The 22,903-nt window shown below is 41.5% G+C and overlaps 1 protein-coding gene across 4 annotated transcripts in view; it reads right to left on the bottom strand.

Moving 5' to 3' along the window:
* Window positions 1–22,903, bottom strand: part of LOC5566250 — a 227,610-nt gene that overhangs the window by 25,372 nt on the left and 179,335 nt on the right. For 3 of the 4 annotated variants that reach the window (XM_021846415.1, XM_021846416.1, XM_021846417.1), the window contains 2 exons: window positions 13,555–14,043; window positions 5,233–5,344 (listed from right to left, as the gene is read on the bottom strand). In XM_021846415.1, the coding sequence (XP_021702107.1) occupies window positions 5,233–5,344; window positions 13,555–14,043 (601 nt within the window). The remainder of the gene's footprint in view (window positions 1–5,232; window positions 5,345–13,554; window positions 14,044–22,903) is intronic. The other variant, XM_021846418.1, reaches the window with a different exon arrangement.

Below are 22,903 nucleotides of genomic sequence, written 5' to 3'. Positions count from 1 at the left end.
AGTTCAACCAGCTGGTGGATCAATTAATCAACTATGAGATCGGACCGATAACCATCGCAAGAAACTTCAATGCCTGAGCTGTGGCAGCAGAGTGAATAACGCAGGAGCTTATAGCCTGCATGAAAATCTACCAAAGCAATATTAACGATTGTGGAGTCTGGATCACATTTCAGATAAATGGGTAGGGGTCTATCAACGACTTCACGGTGAACATGAACTTGAAAGATTGCGAGTACACCCATTGATTCGCTACCGCATTGACCAATGAAAACCTGCGGCAACACTATAAAGGGTAAGTTGCGAGACAAATCTATGGAGGGTAAGTTTATGGCGAACTATTCGTTGACGCCCCTCGGTCGGACAGCGGTGACAAGAGTATCGAAGTCTCCGAGCTTGCAAACTAAAGTAGCACGTTTGCTTGTCTCAAAGTCAGCAGGCGGGCACCGAGAGCAGAGAAGATGATTGATCCAGAAGAGCGCAAGACAGCTTTGAAAGAAGCTTGCAAGCCAAATTACTACAAGGAACTGTGTTAAAGTGCAGACGCCAATCTTTGAGGAAACGAATATCGAGTCATCCCGCAAAGATTATGAACTCTTCGACACCAGCTGATATATGCCCGTATGAACTGGAGATATTCGTGGAAGATTTCTTCCCGAAACACGATCCGCGATTCGATGGAAACCGGTAAGCGACTGAATCTGTGTGTTGAGAATGAAGGGCAAGGTCTTCAACTACAGCCTGATCAGCATATATGCGCCAACGCACTGGCTCCCAAATAGACCACGTGCTGGTTGGTGGGTGACATTTCTCATATGTCATGGATGTCAGGACCTTCCGAGGCCATAATATCGACTCGGATCATTATCTCGTTGTAGCTAAAATTCGGGCGCGGTTATCCAGCGTCACGAATTCCACGACAAACAGAACGCTGCGCTTCAATATACAACGCTTGTCGACTGATGGGGTAGCTGCGCAATACCGTCAGCAACTAGACGAGCAGTTGGGATGAATCAACGTTGCTGGAGACGTCGACAGCCTGTGGGACCCTATCCACGAAGCTGTGACAACAACGGCGCGGGAAGTGATCGGCACTGGTCAACGACGAAGATGAAACCACTGGTTCGATGAAGAGTGCCAGGGAGTGACAGACATGAAGAATGACGCCAGAAGCCGTATGCTTGTGGCCGGTACCCGACAGAACAGAGAGCGGTACAGGGTAGCGAGAGCCGACGAAAAGCGAATCCACCGCAAAAAGAAAAGGCAGCACGAAGAAAGTGTGGTAGCTGACCCGGAATGATATGCGGAGATTCTATGCAACGGTCAATGGTGCGTGGCACAAAACCGTACCAGTGCCCGCCATGTGCAATGATTGAGAAGGGAATTTGCTGACAGATAAAACGGCGGTGGCTGCCAGGTGGAAGGAGCACTTTCAGCAATTGTTGAACGGTGGAAATGGAAATGTAGCGAGGAACAGGATGAACATAGATGATGACGATCAAGCTGTGGACCCACCGTTTAAAAGGCTATCAGCGAGCTGAAGAGCTGTAAGGCTGCTGGGAAGGACGAGATCCCGGTCGAGTTTCTCAAGCACGGAAGCGAGCAGCTTTACCAGTCGATCCACCGAGTACTTCTGAAGGTATGGGAGGACGAAGAATTGCCGGCCGGCTGGTTGGATGGCCTCATCCGCCCTATCTACAAGAAAGGGCACAGACTGGAGAGTGCCAATTACAGAGGAATTACCCTGCTGAATTCGGCGTACAAAATTCTGTCGCGCATCCTGTTTAACAGACTGAGACCGCTTGAGGAGTCCTTCGTCGGCGAATACCAAGCTGGCTTTCGTGAGGGCCGTTCGACAACGGACCAGATGTTTAGCTTACGAATGATCCTAGACAAATTCCGGGAGTATAACTTGCAGACTCACCATCTGTTTATTGATTTCAAGGCGGCGTACGACTCAGTGAAAAGAAAGAAATGAGCTTTGGCAGATAATGTCTGAAAATGGTATTCCGGCGAAACTAATTAGGCTGATACGTGCTACGCTGCATAGTTCGAAATCAAGTGTTCGGATCGCAGACGAAGTGTCAACCTCGTTCGTGACGTTAGACGGATTGAAGCAGGGAGACGCACTTTCGAATTTACTGTTCAACATTGCACTCTAAGGTGCTATTAGGAGATCTGGCGTGCAGAGAAATGGCACTATTATCAAAAGGTCGCACATGCTCCTTGGCTTTGCGGACGATAAAGACCTAATTGGAATCGATCGCAGGTCAGTGGAAGAGGCCTTCGTGCCTCTGAAGAGGGAGACAGCGAGGATAGGCCTGACTATTAATTCTACCAAAACGAAGTACATAGTTGCAGGTAGAGATAGAGTCAGGCATGGTGGTGTAGGTGCTGAGGTAGTGTTTGATGGGGATGTGTTTGAAGTTGTTGAAGAATTTGTTTATCTTGGAACACTCGTGACATGTGACAACGACGTTTTCCGCGAAGTGAAAAGACGTGTTGCAGCTGCAAATAGGGCCTTTTACGGACTACGTTACCAGTTTAGGTCCCGCAGCTTGCAAACGGAAACAAAATTCGCCCTGTATAAAACATTGATTCTTCTGGTGGCCCTCTACGGGCACGAAGCGTGGACGTTGAAAGAGTCAGACCGGAAAGCTCTCGGTGTTTTTGAACGTAAAGTGCTGCGGATAATACTCGGTGGGAAACTCGAAAATGGTGTGTGGCGCAGACGCATGAATCACGAGTTGTATCAAGTGTACAAAGATGCGAATATTATCAATCGTGTAAAATACGGCAGACTTCAGTGGGCTGGTCACTTAGTGCGAATGTCGGAAGAAAGGATTGCGAAAATAATATTCAGCAGGGAACCATGTAGAGGTCGGCGGCTTCGGGGAAGACCACGAATACGCTGGCTGTACGCAGTGGAAGAGGACCTGGCGACCCTTAACGTTCGAGGCAACTGGAGAAGTTTCGCCCAAGACCGACGAAGATGGAGCTCTACAATACGCCTGGCAATGGCGTGACGCTACGCTGTAGACATCAAGGTATCAAGGTAGGTATAGAGCGATAGCGTCGGAAGCAATATGCAATTGCACAGTATGCATGATCCACATTTCCATCACTCTAGCGGGATATGTATATCGAATGTTACCAGCACCTATTCAGCTATTCAGCAAAACCAAATTGAGGGTCGTGGGTTTGAATCTGGTCAAAAGAACGAGTGATTCTTGGCTCTTTTTTTTGGCGAAAACCGGCTCATTTGATCAGCACGGATCAGACAAAGAGTGACACGCATAAAGAACGAATCGATATTTCCCCCTATTCTCCTCCGTTCGTATCTCGGCTTTATTATAACGCTTGACAAGTGCCTTGTTTGCACGCTACGGCACAGTTTGCAGCCATACGTAGCCAACCAACTAATTTGCCCCGCCCACTTGCATACAGGCAGATGAAAGGTAGAGCATGAGCATGATTGACCGCCCACAGTTGCTACTCAAATCTGTCCACTCTGAAATCTATCCACAGATCGCAGACGTTCGGAACGAATTGCTAGGAAACAGTGACGGATATTCAAACCCAGATAAATAATATCGTACAGAGAACGTGTCATAATTCAAGCATGTGGCACGCAGCGATCAGAGCGGTAACGCAGAAAAATGGCTGGAAGACTGTAAGACTTCTACCCTTGTACGGAATGGGATAGACCCATTGCCGGTAAATGGGAGCAAGCCATTAGGCCGAATGCTGTTAGGCTGAAAGGTTCGTAAGGCTAAAATAACTTGTGTCTATTCAAGGTGAAAAATTCTTACTACTATTTCAAATGGTTAACACATTCATTAGTGTTTATACTTCTTTTAAAAAAGGCTGATTTAAGTTATATTTCACAGTGGATATTGAAAGCTTTAAAGTAATGTAATGATATCCTGACCTTATAACTAACAGCCTATTCGACCTAATAATTCATTCAACCTAACGACCCATTGGAAATAACAGCCATTTTCGGCTTAATGACGTTTTCGGCCTTACGACATTCGGCCAATCGGGATAGATAGTCTTTTTCTACTCCTCTGAAACCGCAGCACTGAATTCGGGTGATATCTCAACTTCCGTAGTCGGTGAAGTTTTCCGTTGGAGACTAGTCCAGTAAATCGTGAAGTAGTGCTGGAAAATGACCGTCAAAGTGCCTGCAAACCAGAAGATATACTTCATCGGTATCACAGGACTGAACTCAGCATCTACATGGATTGAATCGGTTCTTCCACCGTCGGGAAATTCTTCGTCCTATTAGGATAGACTCTTCCAGTTTAGTTGAGAAGCAGGCCATATGCCAAAATTGGTCGAATAACTGTTGTGTAAATCCATGGTGACAAGACTGCCCCTTGGGGGCATCCGAAAACACTCAATTTACGAATCGCTGCTTGGCGCAATGTCGAGAAGAGATGTCGGTTTTTGAGCATTAGATGAATCCAATTGGTAATCATTGTGGGCACGTTTACGTAACACTTAAACTTCGTTTACTCGCGATCACGACAGATGCGAGTAAATCAACACTCTTATGCTCGTGATCATTTTATTTTGTTTTTAATCTGGTTCAGCAGACATGTTCGCCACTTTCCATCACTAGTCTTAAGTGAGGGGGGAAATTGTCACTAATTTAGGAATAAATAGTTTAATGGGAAGGTTCCAGAGGTCCATAACGCTTCTGGAAATGGAACCTGTTGAAAAAATCCATCATTGCCAATTCACTTTGGATGTTGTAAAACGTATTTTTGTGGAATTGTTTTAATACTTCCAGAATATTCAAATACATTATTGGGGGTTTGATAGATAAACTGCAAGAGAACAAACAAAACACGTTTCGAGGCTCCCTTCATAAATATTGCTAATACTTGGACTATGCTACTATATTGGTTACGTTTGTTAATCATTATAAGAGTTAGGAAATTGTCAAAAGTTTGTCAAATGGTTAAATTATGATACAACATTGTACAGAACTTGAGTAACATATGTGCTCGGACTCTATATCGAAAACTGTGAAAACTCCACAGTTCTTCTTTCTGCTAAATCGTCCGATATCGCCTCGTTCAAACCTAGGATCATTAATGTCCCCTGACGGGGACCGTCACCTGTCTGTCACCTTACTGTCTAGAGTTTACCAAGTTTATCGCGTGATCCTGTATTCATTTTCATGATTTTTGTTTTTCTTTTACGCTTTTGCCAGTCCCACGTTACCTCGATGAGCCTATTCGAATATAGGCTTGCCAGGGGAACGAACCAAAGCCGGCGTCATCGCCGCCCACAATCCTTCGCTGAGCCGTCTGTTTCGCTAACGAGATACCGCAGCCTGGAAGAAAATAGTGGAAAAAGAAAGAAAAGGGAAATTCATTCGGTTAGATTGTTGTGAAAATGCTTAGATATTTGAGAATATAAATTGAAACTATGGAATAAATGTACAGCGAACAAGCAAACAAGCGGAAACACAGAAACAAACATTCTGGCAGGAAAACAAATGGAACAATTGAACAATGAGTTGAGAATGAACAGAAGCTAAATAAATCGACAAATTGTTAGATTAATATCGACGGATGTGGTGTTTTTTTTTGTGTGTGAGAAAGCTGATTCATGCAACAGGTTTGGTGTTATCGTGTTACGTGTATGTGTCTTGAGTATTGTTAAGGTCAATTTGGTCAACTACTGAAACGAGTTTAGACTACAAGAGAGCTAATCGACAGATTTTAGAATAGTTCAAAGAAAAAGGACATTTGTATCTTTACAATAGAAATGGTCAATATATGTTCGGAAATAATCGTACAAAAGAAACAAGTTCTTACAATTAAACTACAGTAACAAAACAACATGGTACATACCAGTGGATGAGTCTACTACCTTTTTCAAACATCCTCGCATGGGCCTATAAATTGATCGGTTATGATTAAAACTACAGAAAAAAAAATATCATCGAAGAAGCAGAGCTACGGACAGAGTAAACCAAATTGACTTAACACTACTCGAAGATTTGAAGAAGTAGAAGAAGGTGTGGTCAGAGTTCAACCGGAAGTGCAGGTAGAGGTGGACAACGAACGGTGGTTGGTTACGGTTCCGACAAATCTTCCAAATTAGATTAAGGCTCTGTAAGAACAAGTATAAGTGTGTTGTAAGGTGTTGCGCTGGGTTTAGTGGGCTACATACCAAACGTTACTTGAAGGTGGTAGTGGGGTTGTTACTCAAAAACAAGAGAAATAGAACTGGTTGGTTGAGTGGAGATTGAGAAAATGGAAGACCTTAGGAATAGTTTGAGAGAAGGTTTCAACCGATCTATCGTTGTTTACTGGAATGTGAGTGTTCTTCTTTTTCTTCTTGGTATTACGTCCTCACTGGGACAGAGCCGGCTGCTCAGCTTAGTTTTCTTATGAGCCCTTCTACAGTTATGAACTGAGAACTTTCTTTACCAAAGTTATCATTTCCACATTCGTATATCATGGGGCAGGTACGATTATACTCTATGCCCATGCATTCAGGGCATTTTTCATTACATATTGATCCTGAACCGAGTGGGAATCGAATCCAGACACCTTCAGCATGACTTTGCTTTGTGGCTGCGGACTCTAACCGCTAGGCTAAGAAAGGCCATAAGAGACAAAAGAGTGATAAAAAGAACAACATGACTACTATCAGTGTAATTTTCGAAATACTTGCCAATGCTCAAAGCGATGAAACTAGAAAATTGATATTTTTGACTGATACGTAAATCAGTTTCCAATTTTGTTTAGGTTTTAGCATAGTGTACTAAAGGGTGGTACGGTCAAAATTTGGTCAATTACGACTTGACGTAGGGTAGAAGCACCAGTTTTGGCCATTCTAGGAGTAAACATTTCTGAAAAGCATTAACGTGTAGTGTCTTATTTATTTAAAAAAATATATGGCAAGCTCTATATGTACTGCGAATACGCCAAATTAAAGCTTTCAATTCCTATTTTGTATGAACAATATTGGAACTGAGCATAACCCACATTTTCGCATTGAAAATCGCGTTGGTCAATATAATCCACCAGAATAAGTTTTGGCCACCCTCTTAAATTTGGTTCCTAAATTGGCCAGTCAAATTGTTTTTTGTAGGATTGGCCAAATAAGGAAATTGGGAGTACAGGAATTGAAACTATAAGGATAACTATGTTTTTATTTTTTGTTTTGAATCAATTTGAACAATTCAATGAATGTAGTTCTATCATGTGAATATATTCTACTAGACACAGAATTTTCTGTATGAAACGGTGTATGATCTACAAAGGCTACAATTGGTGCTATGGCCAAAACGGTGCTTCTACCTTATTTCTTTGAATTTTGCGTTTAAAAAACCTGAACACCCGCAAAAATCCGAGCTACTTGCACGCAAAGTTAGCAAAATCGCTAAAAGTTGCCAAATCAACCGTTACAAATGTAATTAAAGTGTTTGAGGAACGTTCGTTCAGGAAGTCTGAAGCTAAACAACATGCCGAACTGTCGACTTACAAGAAGATAATGACTCCAAATCACAATGATAAGCAAAATACGACGGCCAAAGCGCGATCTCGGAGGCTGTACACGACGATGCAGCCGAAGTTTGACTGCGTGGTAATGGACGATGAAACCTACGTCAAAGCCGACTACAAGCAGTATCCGGGACAGGAGTTTTATACAGAAAAAGGAAGGGGAAAGGTACCAGATATTTTCAAGCATATGAAACTGTCGAAGTTCGCAAAAAAAATATTTGAATATTTGAATAAAAGTCTGCTACCTTTTCTGAAGAAACACGGTTGCTCCGAACTGTTTTGGCTGGATTTGGCATCTTGCCATTACGGTGAAAAGGCCATGGAGTGGTACACCGCCCAATTGCGAAATATTGGGCTATTGTCACGCGGAACCTAAAGAAGACCAAAAAACTGCTAGTGACGAGAAGCAGTTCAAGGCAAACTGGCATTCTGCGGCGAAGAAGGTGGCTGTACAAAATTTGATGGTAGGGGTCAAGAGAAAAGCCGGATAGTACAGTAACGATACGACATTAGAATAGATTGAAATTTGTAGACCCCTCTTCCCACTCTTTCTCGCTTTTTCCAGTATCTAATACAAAGCAATGGTGATCGATATTCGACCAGGTACTAAATTGCGGTGCACAGCTTTAAGTTCGATTTTCCCCAGCTTCCTAAACTGGCTGCGGTTGTGCGAGAAAAATCGATCCACCAGACAGTTACAGGTTCTATCAAACCACACTGGACGAAAGAACTGTAACAACTGAGTCCCTGAGGTAGGTCCCAAACGGACCGAATAACGGTTTTTTAATTTTGTCAAGACTGAAAAGCCAATCTAACATCAACAAGGAACTATAGTCGAACTACCAACGATATATCTATTACATTCACTGTCACACTTTCATGGACTCCCTAGTACAGTCCCAATTATATGTATATAGTGGCAGCGCACGACTAAGGAGAAGTAACGGTCTATGTACTGAATAATATGCGTTGAGGCTGATAGCGGCAATATTCTACTCCCTCATTAGGGTCGGGTGACACTGACCTTAAAAGGGCGAGTGGGCTAATGGCATAGGCTGCCCCCGTCCCGCGAAACCATGGATGCCCTTAGAGTACGATACTAATCCATCGCCTGGTTGCTCCAACTCGACGGAAGTAGGCTCAGATGCCATTACCTGACTTGCGCCGATCTGGCTCTGAACACTATGTCAACGCTAGCATGGCCTCTCTGCTTGCATAGATAACCAAGGGATCACAAGAGCGACTATTCCTGCGGAGATGGATAGCGGCTCTTAGGAGCGGAATGTGAAAGAGAAGCTTCTCAGGACCCATCAGTAACCGGTAAAGGTTCCCAAGAAAGGAGGCTACCGACATCAACTTAGGTGAGAACAGTGTGGGCAAAAGCCTAGACACTTTGACGACGGCAGGCACTGGTACACTCTAGTGCAACATGTGAGGTGATCGATGGCCCGGGACTAATCGAGGCCATTAATCGCAATAGGGACTTTACTTTTACTTTAGCTGGCTCTACGTCCTTCGAGACATGACCTGCACCACAATGTTACGCCAACTAACTCGATCGCCCCACATTTCCAAGATCCTGCTCCACTTGGTTAAACCACCTAGCTCGTTGCGCTCCCCTTTGTCTAGTACCGGTCGGATTTGATGTGAACACTATTTTTGCGGTATTGTTGTCCAGCATTCTCACAACGTGTCCCGCCAATCGTACCCTTCCAGCTTTGGCGACTTTCTGGATACTGGGTTCACCGTAGAGTTGCGCAAGCTCGTGGTTCATTCTTCTCCTCCATACACCGTTCTCACATACTCTGTCGAAGATCGTCCTAAGCACACGTCGTTCAAAAACTCCTAGCGCTTGTAGGTCCTCTTCGAGCATTGTCCACGTCTCATGCCCGTAGAGGACTACCGGTCTTCTACATGGTACACTTAGTACGGAATTGAAGTTTACCAGACCGCAAGGTCTCGTAGTAAGCACAACTTCCGGCAATGATACGTCTTCGAATTTCGCAATAGGGAGTACCTCCTGAAAATGCTGAGCATACGTGGGAAAAAAACGCGTAGTTTCTAAAGGAAAAGTGACCTACGTGCCCGTCCTCCAGAGCAGAAAAGCTGACACGAGCCAAGCTCCACGGTCAAGAGGACATGGCAACAGTGAAGAGGCCAACACCACGTCTGAAGCCAAGCAAAAAGAGCTACGGGATATCCCGAACCAGACGGTACTTCTTCAGGAACTACGTGCGCAATACAATAGTAAACCCGTGGAAACGATTTGAAAAGAAGAAACAAAAGAGAATACCGAAATCTGTGACAAAAGAGAATTCTAAACCGTAGTGAAACGTAGGAATATAAGCGAAGTCCTCAATATCAAAACGGAGGAGGCAAAAAACGCCGAGGTTCTGAAGCGATGCGAAGCACGGAGACGTTATCGCCATTGGGCGCAGATGTTGCGGAGCATAAGGCGGACTAGGATCCTAGCTAGTTTTAAAGAAAGACGACAAGCAAAAGGGAAGTACTAGGCGACGAGGTTCTTGTGAGATTCCTGGCTGTGGAAGCGACTCTCCAATGTAAAAATCTGAACGAAACCACCAATGCAGCGGCAGTCTCGGCTGCCCTCAAGGAGCAGTGTGGCATCGACGAAACCAGTAAGGCCATCCACCTAAGCAAGGGCCCGCAGGGCACTCAGGTGGCGTCGATCAGGTTGCCGGTTGCAGAAGCCAACAAAGCGAAGAACCTGGACGTACTCAAGGTAAGCTGGTAGGTTTGCCGGCTGAGCATACAACAGCCTCCTGAAGTTTGCTGCAAGTGTTTCGGGAAGGGCCATAAGACGTGGAATTGCAATGGTCCGACAGAAGTAAGTTTTGCAGAAAATGTGGCTGTGAAGGCCATAAGGCAAGCGATTGTAATCAAATCGCCAAGGCGGACCCAAATGTCCGGGCACAAGCGAAGTATCAAAGCGGCCAAAAACGGAAGCAACACAGTTGAGTTTAAGCCACTGTGATGCAGCCCAGCAGCTGCTTTGGAAGTCAGTCTCGGAGACGAAGTTCGACGTGGTGTTACTATCGGACCCATACCACATACCAGCCAACAACGGGAACTGGATGGCGGAAAGGTCTCATCAGGACGATATCCAATCCAAGAAGTAGTATCTATCCCAAATGACGGTTTTGTGATAGCAAATTGAGGGCGTATTCTATTGCAGCTGTTACGCGCCCCCTTGGTGGTCGATTGAGGAAGTTTCCTACATGGTTGACAGGATTATAGCCGAACTAGCTAATCGATAGCCAGTAGTGATAGCTGGTGACTTTAATGCATGGACAGTGGAGAGGGGTAGCCGCTTCACCAACCAAAGAGGCCAACTTTTGTTGGAATTCCTGGCCGCATTAAATCCAGCGCTGGCATATGTGGGTACAGTATGTACCTTCCGCAAAAATGGTGCAGAATCGATTGTCGACGTGACTTCCCGTAGTCCTAATCTTTAAGGTACTTGGCGCGTTGTTGAATGTTATACTCATAGCAATCATCAATCGATCCACTATAGTATAATACCAGGCGGGCGGAGGGCAGTCGATGTAATTCGAATGTCCAAGGTTGGAAAACAGCGCGCTTAGAAGGCGAAGTATTCACTGAAGCCCTGACGCGCGAACAGAACGCTCTAAACCTAAACGGTGAAGAGCTAGTTGCTCTGATATCACGGGCGTTGGATGCTCCCATGCCGAGAAATGCCTCTTCCAGAGAACACAGGCCACCGGAGTACAGGTAGTGCGAATCAATTGCAAATCTTCGAGCGATCTGCTATCGGGCTAGAAGCGCACGCACAGAAGCGCAAAGAAAAGAACGCGGTGCAGCATTCAGAGAGGCAAAGTTAGCACTTAAAAAAGAAATCAAGAGTAGAAAACAGGCATGCCTTGATAGTCTATGCAACTGGAGTCCTTGGGGTGACGCCTACAGTGTGGTAATGGCTAAGACCAAAGATGCTATGGCGCTTCAAGAGTAGTCGCTCGAGCTGCTGCGATCGATATTCGACGAACTCGTTTTGCATCGCCCCACAAGCCCATGGCCTCCTGCGCCTTATAAGGAGGTTGCGGACGGATTCAGGAGAGGTAAATCTACTCTGGACGTTATCCAGTCGGTCATTCAGCCAGCTTTGGTGACAATCGAGCATAAGTGGAACGGCTTCCGTTATAGCCCGGTTGTTACTCTGGATGTGAAGAATGCGTTCAACAGCGCAAGCTGGGAAACGGTAGCCCACGTACTTCACCGCATCAAGGTACCGGTGCAGATGTATAAGCTCCTAAACAGCTATTATGACGGTAGGATTGTACTGTATGACACAGACGAGGAACAGAAAAGCGTTTGAATTACCGATGGAGTACCTCAAGGGTCAATCCTGGGTCTGATGCTATGGAAGGCGATGTACAATGACGACCTGAGGTTACTTCTTCCAATGGGTGTTAAGATTGTTGGCTTCGCCAACGGTATCACCCTAATGGTCTAAGGCAAATTGATGGAGGAAGTAGAGCTAACAACAACGCACTTCATCTCCATAGCTGAGGAATCAATGAGATTCAGGAAGCTAGGACTGGCGTTTCATAAGACTAAAGCGCTGTAAGTGATTGCCCTTAGAGTCCAAGCGTTCCCTTAGGTATCTTGGGTTAATGATCGATGACAAGCTCAGCATCGCTAGCCACGTTGAATATGTCGGTAAGAGGGCATCTGCGGCTATAGCGGCGTTATCGAGGATGATGTCTAACAGCTCTGTTGTAATTGCCAGCAAACGCAAGCTCCTGGCAAGCGTGGCTCAATCCATACTAACGTATGAAAGATAAATCTGGTTAAAAGCACTTGGAACGAGCAGAAACCTAAAGCGGTTGGAAAGCACGAATAGGATCATCTGCTTGAGAGTAGCAAGTGCATACCGAACGGTTTCTAAGGAGGCCGTGTGCATCATAGCCGGGATGACGCCCATCGGGCTCATCATCAAGGAAGATGTTCAATGCTTCAACCAAAGAGGTACCAGAGGAGTCCGCGCAACGTGTAAAGAGGCAACGCTCAGAAGTTGGCAGCAGAAATGGGATAACTTCACTGAATGTAGAAGGAGAGGTCAATGAGCTTCCACCTGACGCAGTTTCTGTAAGGACACGGTTGCTATAGGCAGTACCTGCATAGGTTCGGGCACTGAGAATCTCCTGCGTACCCCGATTGTCCTGATGTTGAGGAAACAGCGGAGCATGTCGTTGTTGATTGCACGCGTTTCATTGTTGTGACAGATCGCATGTTTGCTACATGCGGAGGCGGCATGGCTCTGGAAAATATAATCTAGAGAATATGTGCGGAAGTTGAGTGCTGGAATGCAGTAGCTCTAGACTAAAGAAGGTACAAATTCATCTAAAATTGTTGCCTGATTTCGTTTAAACATTTTTGATAATCAGTCCTCTCTTTTCTTTGTATTATCTCACATCACTACATTGATGCGTCCCATGACCAATACATTCCTTGAATCTGTAGCCACTCCTTAACCTATACTATTGGTTTATAGCGTTCTCTCTCTGCATGCATTATGAATACTGTATGCGTTATCTAGCAAACAAACAAAATATAAAACACCCATTTTATAACAAGCAACGATAGATATCGGCGTTGGACCTATTCCTCATAAATTATGTAAAAATAAATAAATGATATGGCTGTAAACTGTGTTACAATCCATTAAGCGTCAAAATCCACAAAACCAACGTTCTCGAACCAAAAAAGAGCAACATAAGATAAGAATGAATAATAAAGTCAATATCAAAAAGTGAGAATAACATAGGAAGAGTGAGTATAGAACAATACAATAGCGTATGATTGAAAGGAAAGTCTCTTCATCTCAACTCTTGAGCTGTCTTCCGTTCAACGAGCACTCTATAGTGTATCTGTGCGTGTAAGTGTGTTTAGGTGTTTGTCAGTGTGTATTCCTGTTTGGCTTCCCATTAATCAACAAATCTCTCTCCCGCACTTTCCGACTTTGGGGTTTCACTGTTGCACTCACTAGGTTCGTTCTGTACCGGACCGTAATCGTAATTTGGAAGATTTGTCAGGTCGATCGTGTTGCCGGTGTCGATGCCGATGTTGGCCGATTTGGCCGTCCGGTGGCAGCAACCTTTGAGCAGCCCGCCGCACGAACCCTGCAGCAGCCCGCCGGACATCCAGCAGAGCAGGAAGAACTCGCAGGTTCCGCCCTCGTGTTGACACTGCATCTCCGATCGGACTCCGCCCCGAAGTCCACCTCCTCCTGCTGCTCCTCCTCCGACGATGCCTCCTCCGCTACCACCATCACCACCAACTGCGTTATGAGTAGCTGTAGTAGTAGTAGTACTAGTAGTTGCATAGGAGCTAGCTTTAGATCTAGATGCTCGTTTAGGAGGATAGACGACGCGGTAGTTTGGCAGTTTGCTTACTGTGTGCGCTTTTGATACGGGGTAGGGATTTTGGATGGTAGGTGGTGAGATTACATATGGTCTATAGATTGCGAGATCAACTAAAAACAAAAGCAGTTCATGAAATAACACATGTGGAAAGAATAAAGAGGAAAAGTTGGATTATAATTCGGTTTCACAAAATAGTTGCGGCAAAACGGGTTTTTATGTACAACAAACAGAGCTGAAAGCAAATGAGTCAAGCGAATAAGCTTGCAGGAGGAAAGCGTTTTAAGAGTTATGGAAAATGAAACGATATGATTTTTCGGAATGTTCAGAATTCTTAAAGGTTACTTCCGTAGCACACTTTGCAACACCAACATACTTACCTTCGCAGTAATGGTTAATTGGCTGAGATAAACCAACCAAGACAAAACTGAAATAGTAAGCATCGAAAACTGCTACTGGTTTCAAAAGTTTGCTATGATAAGATAATCCTTCTATACATTGTGTATGTAACAATAGGGTCCTAGAACCCTGTATCAATTTCTAAACCAAACACAAGTTCACTCAATTTTCCAATGCTTTATATATAAAATTCAAAAAGAAAATTCTTTTGTTTTATTTTTTTAATTTAAGCCACAGCTCTAGATTTTGGGTGAATAATGTTTCCCCTGTACCTTCCGAAACGTCAGATAGGAACAACTCCAGTGAGTTTTTGTCGGCAAGGTGAACGTCAAAGACGACCAAAAGTGAAAAATTGTAAAATTTTGATGCATTTTCAAATTCAAATTTAAGGACAATCCAAAATTGACAAAGTACAGCCAAACTTCTTTTTACGCCCCTACCTGGGGAAGCGTTGTTCGAATTTAGAGCGTAAAAAGAATTAAGAAAGTTTAGGAAAGTTTTGCGGAGAGGTGGGGTTTATCTATTCTTCTCAAGGGTATCCATAGGGATGGCGAAATTCGAAGCCTGATGTCATTTTGGAATTCATTATGACGACTTCCGGTTTATGAACATCACTTGAAACCCATTTAGTACGGGTAGTTTTGGAATGGACCCAATGAGTGGATGCAGGATATCGATGTCTGATGCATTTTTGGAATGCAAGTTGATAACTTCCTATTTGTGAAAAATACTTAAAACCAATCAATGTGGATATTTTTCGATTGGGTTCCATAAGTAGAAGGCGAAATCCCTATGCCACATAGTGCGTTGAATGCATAGAGTTGCGGGACAAAGATCAAAACTGAAAAAAAGTTCCAGCCATTTCAGCACCTTGGTATGGAAGCAATAGTTGTCCTACACACCAAAAAAATCTTAGATTTACACGTAACGTAATATTAGCCTCAATCGTGCAAAGCCATTTCTCATGTATTATTCAATGATAAAACCTATAAACACATCTATTATATACAACATTGTTACCAAAATCCTTAATATTGAACGCGAAACGTCTTCTCTCGAAGAATGTTGCATGCAAAACGGCACGGATTACATGATTTTCACGCTGAAAATTCAATCATAAATAATGCACATGGAATGACAAGCCGTCGATCCATCCATGTGCATTATTTTTGACAGAATATTCAGCGTAGAATCATGTAAACCGAGAATTTTTCTTTGCAATTTCACTTTCAAGATGCAAGAAAGCATGCAACATTGGCGAATGTTGGATGGAAGATCATGAAATGTTTCAGTTTCACTCAAGTTTGCAAGCATTATCGAATGCAATGAGACAGTTTACATTAATTATCGCTGAATGTTCAGTTGCAACTCGTTTTACATGATTATCAGAAAAAAATACGTGCCATGTAAATTTGAGATTTTTTTGCTGTGTACACACCAAAAAAATCTTAGATTTACGCGTAACGTAATATTAGCCTCAATCATGCAAAGCCATTTCTCATGTATTATTCTATGATAAAACCTATAAACCCATCTATTATATACAACATTGTTACCAAAACCCTGAATATTGAACGCGAAACGTCTTCTCTCGAAGAATGTTGCATGCAAAACGGCACGGATTACATGATTTTCACGCTGAAAATTCAATCATATATAATGCACATGGAATGACAAGCCGTCGATCCATCCATGTGCATTATTTTTGGCAGAATATTCAGCGTAGAATCATGTAAACCGAGAATTCTTGTTTGCAATTTCACTTTCAAGATGCAAGAAAGCATGCAACATTGGCGAATGTTGAAAGGAAGATCGTGAAATGTTTCAGTTTCACTCAAGTTTGCAAGCATTATCGAATGCAATGAGACAGTTTACATTAATTTTCGTTGAATGTTCAGTTGCAACTCGTTTGACATGATTATCATAAAAAATTACGTGCCATGTAAATTTGAGAATTTTTTGCTGTGTAGGTCTAAATATATGTAATTTGCATAAATGACGTATAATTCACGCATAATTTCAAAATTCAAGCGCCAATTTAATTATTGTCCATGAAAGTTATACATAAATTGCTCATAATGACGTAAGAAATTGTTTGTAAACATGTCACTTTTCCCTCGTAGCTGCAAAAGTGACTAATACGCCTTTATGCATAAAAAGAGCATATTTTTGTTGTTAATATAAAATTTGAATAAAAACTTGGGAACTACTTTTAAGATGTATTATTTTAAACATTAACTTGCTCTGGTGTAATGTCTGATTGAGCTGAGACCACATGACGTTACAAGATTTCCTGATTGTTTATCACAAACAATCCATTTTCATACTTTTGCTGGTTGAGAAGTGTACCTACAAAAACTTAAAAATCTGGAAGAGTCTCAGGAAATTACAACTGAATCTTTCTAACCCCTTAACGGCCATCTATGAAAAAAGTGTGTGCAAAATTTAGTATTTTGAAAGACTAAATTCAAAACTTATTCAACGTGTTGATTAAGTGTCATAATTGGAGTCGTTTTTTCATCAAATATACTTAACCACACACCAAAAAAATCTTAGATTTACACGTAACGTTATTTTAGTTTCAATCATGTAAAGCCATCTCTCATGTATTATTCAATGATAAAACCTATAAACACATCTATTATATACAACATTGTTACCAAATTCCTTAATATTGAACGCGAAACGCCTTCTCTCAAAGAATGTTGCTTGCAAAACGGCTCGATTTACATGATTTTCTCGCTGAAAATTCAATCATAAATAATGCACATGGAATGACGCGCCGTCGATCCATCCATGTGCATTATTTTTGGCAGAATATTCAACGTGGAATCATGTAAACTGAGCGATCTTCTTTTCAATTTCACTTTCAAGATGCAAGAAATCATGCAACATTGGCGAATGTTGGATGCAAGATCATGAAATGTTTCAGTTTCACTCAAGTTTGCAAGCATTCCTGAATGCAATGAGGCAGTTTACATTATTTATCGTTTAATGTCAAATGATAATTCGATTCACATGACAATCATGAAAGTTTACGTGACATGTAAATTTAAGATATTTTTGCTGTGCAACCTTCAGTCATGTTTTATTTGTTTTTGTTTTTTTTTTCTTTTGTAAGAGGACTGTCATGGGTTTGATTCCCAGCTGCTCCAAGAAAAAAAAGTGTAATCACCGGTACACGGACAAAATGAAATAATCGAAAGTGAGTTTATTCCAGCCAATTCGGGGAGTTTGTGTATTAACTTTATTTTGATTCAATGGGTGGAAGTTCTTTCCATTTGTATCCATGCCGAAAAAAACTACTGGTAAAGTTATATTTACTCAACCGACAGATCACCCAACTTTCAGTACTGTAACACTAACTCAAATTTGAGTTAACGCACTAAGGTTTGGTTTTTGGGTTGTTTTGCTCTACGCTCTCTGACAACAATATAAGGAGCTAATGAAATAGGGGAATCTATGACAAAAGGTCGAAAGACAAAAGGTCGAAGGGACAGAAGGTCGAAAGACAAAAGGTCGAAAGGACAAAAGGTCGAAGAACAATAAAGAAGGGACAAAAGGTCGAAAATCTTTTTTCAAAGAAGGAAAAATTTCCCACCATGCAAAACGTATTCGACCTTTTGTCCTTTCGACCTTTTGTCTTTCGACCTTCTGTCCCTTCGACCTTTTGTCTTTCGACCTTTTGTCCATAAACCCACTCAGCACATCCGTTTGCCTATGGCATGGACTAACAGTAAATAAACAGTGCCTCTCTCTGCTAGGGTAACTGTCATATTTTGGCTCCTTGGGATCTTGAGATTTTGTCCCAATATATTGTTTGCACAGAGTAATCAAGTCAATGAACATGCCAAAATGTAAAAAAAATCTCTATGAGAGAAAAATGCTTACATAGTCATGTCTAGTCTAAAATTACGCTTTGAGCCCAGAAATTTGAAAAAAGGTTTTATTTTATGTGTAAAGTGTTGTAAGATTCGCAATGAAGAACTGATTGGAACAAAAAGTGCAAAACAGTCCTATCTATCCAAATGACATGTGAATTGTGTGCGATCTTTTGATTTAAACTGGCAAACTTGTTGGAAAATGATCCAGAGTTGGATATAGGGAGTCGGAAATAGAGGTCCCATTTTTATTGATTACCCTACCTTCCGGGTGGAAGCGAAATAGAAAAAAAAAACACAACAAAAAAATCTTAAGTTTACATTGCACGTAAACTTTTATGATGACAAACGAGTTAAAACTGCATATTCCACGATAAATAATGTAAACTGGCTCATTGCATTCATGGATTCATGCAATCTTGTATGAAACTGAATCATTTCATGTTCTTGCATTCATCATTCGCCAATATTGCATGCTTTCTTGCATCTTGCATTTGAAATTGCAAACGAGAATGCTCGGTTTACACGATAATACGCTGAACAATCTGTCAAAAATAATGCACATGGATGGATTGGCGGCTCGGTCATTTCATTTGCATCTTTTATGATTTATTTTTCAGCGTAAAATCATGTAAACCGAGTGAATTCGCTAGCTACATTCTTTCAGTGAAGGCATTTTGCGTACAGTCTTAGGATTTTGTTAGCAATAATGGATTATAAGCTGTGTTTGTAGGATTTATAATTGAATAATACATTAAATTGGATTTACATGAATAAAGCTAAAAATACGTGGCGTGTACATTTTGAATTTATTGGTGTTTACACACCAAAAAAATCTTAGATTTACACGTAACGTTATTTTAGTTTCAATCATGTAAAGCCATCTCTCATGTATTATTCTATGATAAAACCTATAAACACATCTATTATATACAACATTGTTACCAAATTCCTTAATATTGAACGCGAAACGCCTTCTCTCAAAGAATGTTGCTTGCAAAACGGCTCGATTTACATGATTTTCCCGCTGAAAATTCAATCATAAATAATGCACATGGAATGACACCCCGTCGATCCATCCATGTGCATTATTTTTGGCAGAATATTCAACGTGGAATCATGTAAACTGAGCGATCTTGTTTTCAATTTCACTTTCAAGGTGCAAGAAAGCATGCAACATTGGCGAATGTTGGATGCAAGATCATGAAATGTTTCAGTTTCACTCAAGTTTGCAAGCATTCCTGAATGCAATGAGGCGGTTTACATTATTTATCGTTTAATATCAAATGATAATTCGATTCACATGACAATCATGAAAGTTTACGTGCCATGTAAATTTAAGATTTTTTTGCTGTGTAGATCAAAACTAAGTTCTGCAGCAATATAGCTACAGAAACATTGCACTAATATGTGTAAACCACTATGTGCTTGGCAAACATTCAAAAAATTCCTAAAAAAATTGTCAAAAAATAAATGAAATAATGTGGAAATTTTAAGTGAAACAATGATTGCACACCAAAAAAATCTTAGATTTACACATAACGTAATATTAGCCTCAATCATGCAAAGCCATTTCTCATGTATTATTCAATGATAAAACCTATATACACATCTATTACATACAACATTGTTACCAAAATCCTTAATATTGAACGCGAAATGTCTTCTCTCGAAAAATGTTGCATGCAAAACGGCACGGTTTACATGATTTTCACGCTAAAAATTCAATCATAAATAATGCACATGGAATGACAAGCCTTCGAGCCATCCATGTGCATTATTTTTGACAGAATATTCAGCGTAGAATCATGTAAATCGAGAATTCTTGTTTGCAATTTTACTTTCAAGATTCAAGAAAGCATGCAACATTGGCGAATGTTGGATGGAAGATCATGAAATGTTTCAGTTTCACTCAAGTTTGCAAGCATTATCGAATGCAATGAGACAGTTTACATTAATTATCGTTGAATGTTCAGTTGCAACTTGTTTTACATGATTATCATAAAAAATTACGTGACATGTAAATTTGAGAATTTTTTGCTGTGTGCTTCCCGAGAATTCCATTAATCATGCCAAGGTTTTTGAAAGAAGCTCGTTTAGAATCCCGCAAAAAATTCACTTATTCTGAAGAATGTACAAGAAGTTAGGAAACATCTCTGACGAAAATATACGATAAATGAATATCTACAGTAACAAATGTACTACATGCGCATTGGAATCCTACAAGTAGGGAGTCTATTCTGGATGGCAAACTTTCTCGACTTCCTAGGGCATCCTTGCCACGCGATATAAAAATGCAAAAATAGTCAGAGGGCATCCAGTTATAATACTACAAAATTTCATAAAATGCCACTCAATGTCTAGAAGTTCATTTTTTCAAATTTTACAAACAATTCATCATGTCGTATAAATTTAACACCATTTCACTTATAATTAGCATAGAGATCAACTCTGCAGATTCTGAGAAAACTTACAGACAAATACAACTAGATAAACCGTAAAATGTGAACAGTCTCCAAATTCATCAGTAATTGTTAAAAACGTTAATGAAGTTGAGTCATACAAACCCAATTCAGACAAATTGCAAAAAAGCAATTAGTATCTAAAACAGAAGCGATTACACGCGCCATACATAACAGCTAAACCCTCCATTTAGTGCAGCTTATAGATTTCCTCATCGCATCACCTCGTAACCTATCCTAAGAAACCCGTACGTAACCATCCCCAATCGGTCGGACTTCCCTCCGCATCGACACCATTTCCTTGGGTTCCAAAGTTCATAACAAAAATTATGCAACCCCTTCGGAATTACTACTATCAACATCGTGGATTGCCAAATGGACACGATGGCAGCGAAGAAAGGCGGACGAAAGGAGGAAAAATCGCGGTCGTGTGCTGCATTTAATTGACTCACTTATTAACACCATTATCATTTCTCCTTTCGCCACACTACTGACTGCACAGTGCTGCGCGCCGGAGGCTTCTCATCGATCTGTGCCATAAAGTCACAATCGAAGCTCCCCCCAAAAGAGCAGCAGCAGCAGTATCGGAGCATCTGAGCAAAAAGGGAAAACCAAAACAAAATGCTTCGAGACGTAGCGTGAGGTGGGACAAAAGTTCGACCTTTGTGGAATAATCAATATATCAAAAAAAAAAAAAAATGAAACAATTGAAATAAAACAAACACTATACCATGGATCATTAACACAATGGCTAAAATTTTGCTGAATATATTTATGCCGTCATAATATCCCATGTTTAGTTATAACTCCGGATTCCGAAAGCATTCTCAATCAAGAGAACATTTTCAAAAATTCCTGGGAGACTGATTTGGAAGAAATGTGTACTATTATTCAAAAAATTAAATATATGAAAGCCCCTGGCGATAATGGATTTTTCTACATCCTCATCAAGAATCTTCCAGAAGGTAGCTTATCACTCTTAGTTGATATATTTAACAAATGTTTTCAATTAGTATATTTTTCTGACAAATGGTGGTTGCTAAGGTTGTACCAATTTAAAACCAGACAAAAATCCTGCAGAAGCTTCTAGCTATTGTCCAATCAGTTTGCTTTCCTCCATCAGTAAACTTTTTGAAAAGATCATTTTGTACAGAGTGATGGTCCACAGTTCGACTTCCGCCATGGACATTCGACCACTCATCAACTTTTACGTGTAACAAATTTGATCCGTTCCAACAAATCTGAAGGCTATTCTACTGGTCTTGCTCTTCTAGACATAGAAAAAGCATTCGACAGTGTTTGGCATGAAGGTTTATTATCAGAACTCCAATACTGAAAAAGATCTGGTATTCCCTAAGGCAGCATTTTAGGACCCATGTTGCACAACATTTTCACAACTGACTTACCTGAGTTACCTCGGGGATGTCGAAAATCTTTGTTTGCGGATAACACAGGCCTCTCCACCAAAGGACGAAGCCTGCATGTCATCTGTAGTAGATTCGATCAAAATTTACAATTCTTGCGTCAAAAAACAACAAGTGGATATAACTTTTCCAAATCTCATTTGGTTTCTTCAATATTTGGAATGAAAGTTTCTTACTTGAACAGTATTTGAACCACCATAAAATTTGTAACATTTGTTTCAAATCAAGCTCGAAATCTAAAACAAAAAACTTGCCCTACTCGAATTTTTGCCCCACATTACTCTACGTCTCGGGCAAGTTCGTGCTGAAGCGATAATAAATCACCACATCATCATACCGACGAGAAGTGGATTGTGGACAGGAAGGAAAAAGAAGCACCCGGCTGCCGATGACGCGTCCCGACGACGACGGCGACGACTACGAAGACCGATCCGGTACCCCCGTTATCACATATTACATAAACATTCTTTCACCATTCAAGGGGCCCGAGTGGGTTGACTCTCACTTTCGTTTGGCCTTTTACGCCGATATTTATGGCCTCTCTTCCTTTTTTGCCTGCCAATAGTGTGCGGACTACGAGCATGCACGTAGCCAGGGGGCAAGCGACATCAAAAGTCCTTTTACGAATTTCACTCAAAACGACCAGTATTCACAACCTCTGCAGTTTAGGATGCGGCTTATTTTTCGAATGTTCTCGAACCCAAAGGATTCTATCTTTACTAACGATGTTTTAGCCCTGGGGTAGTTTATCCTGGGACCAACAGCTTAACTTCCCTTTCGAAGGAAGTCGTCACTATCACGTTTCGT

The sequence above is a fragment of the Aedes aegypti genome, chromosome 2, assembly GCF_002204515.2.
Source record: "Aedes aegypti strain LVP_AGWG chromosome 2, AaegL5.0 Primary Assembly, whole genome shotgun sequence".
NCBI classification, from domain to species: Eukaryota; Metazoa; Arthropoda; class Insecta; order Diptera; family Culicidae; genus Aedes; species Aedes aegypti.
This window is presented reverse-complemented; position numbering and strand designations above follow the sequence as displayed.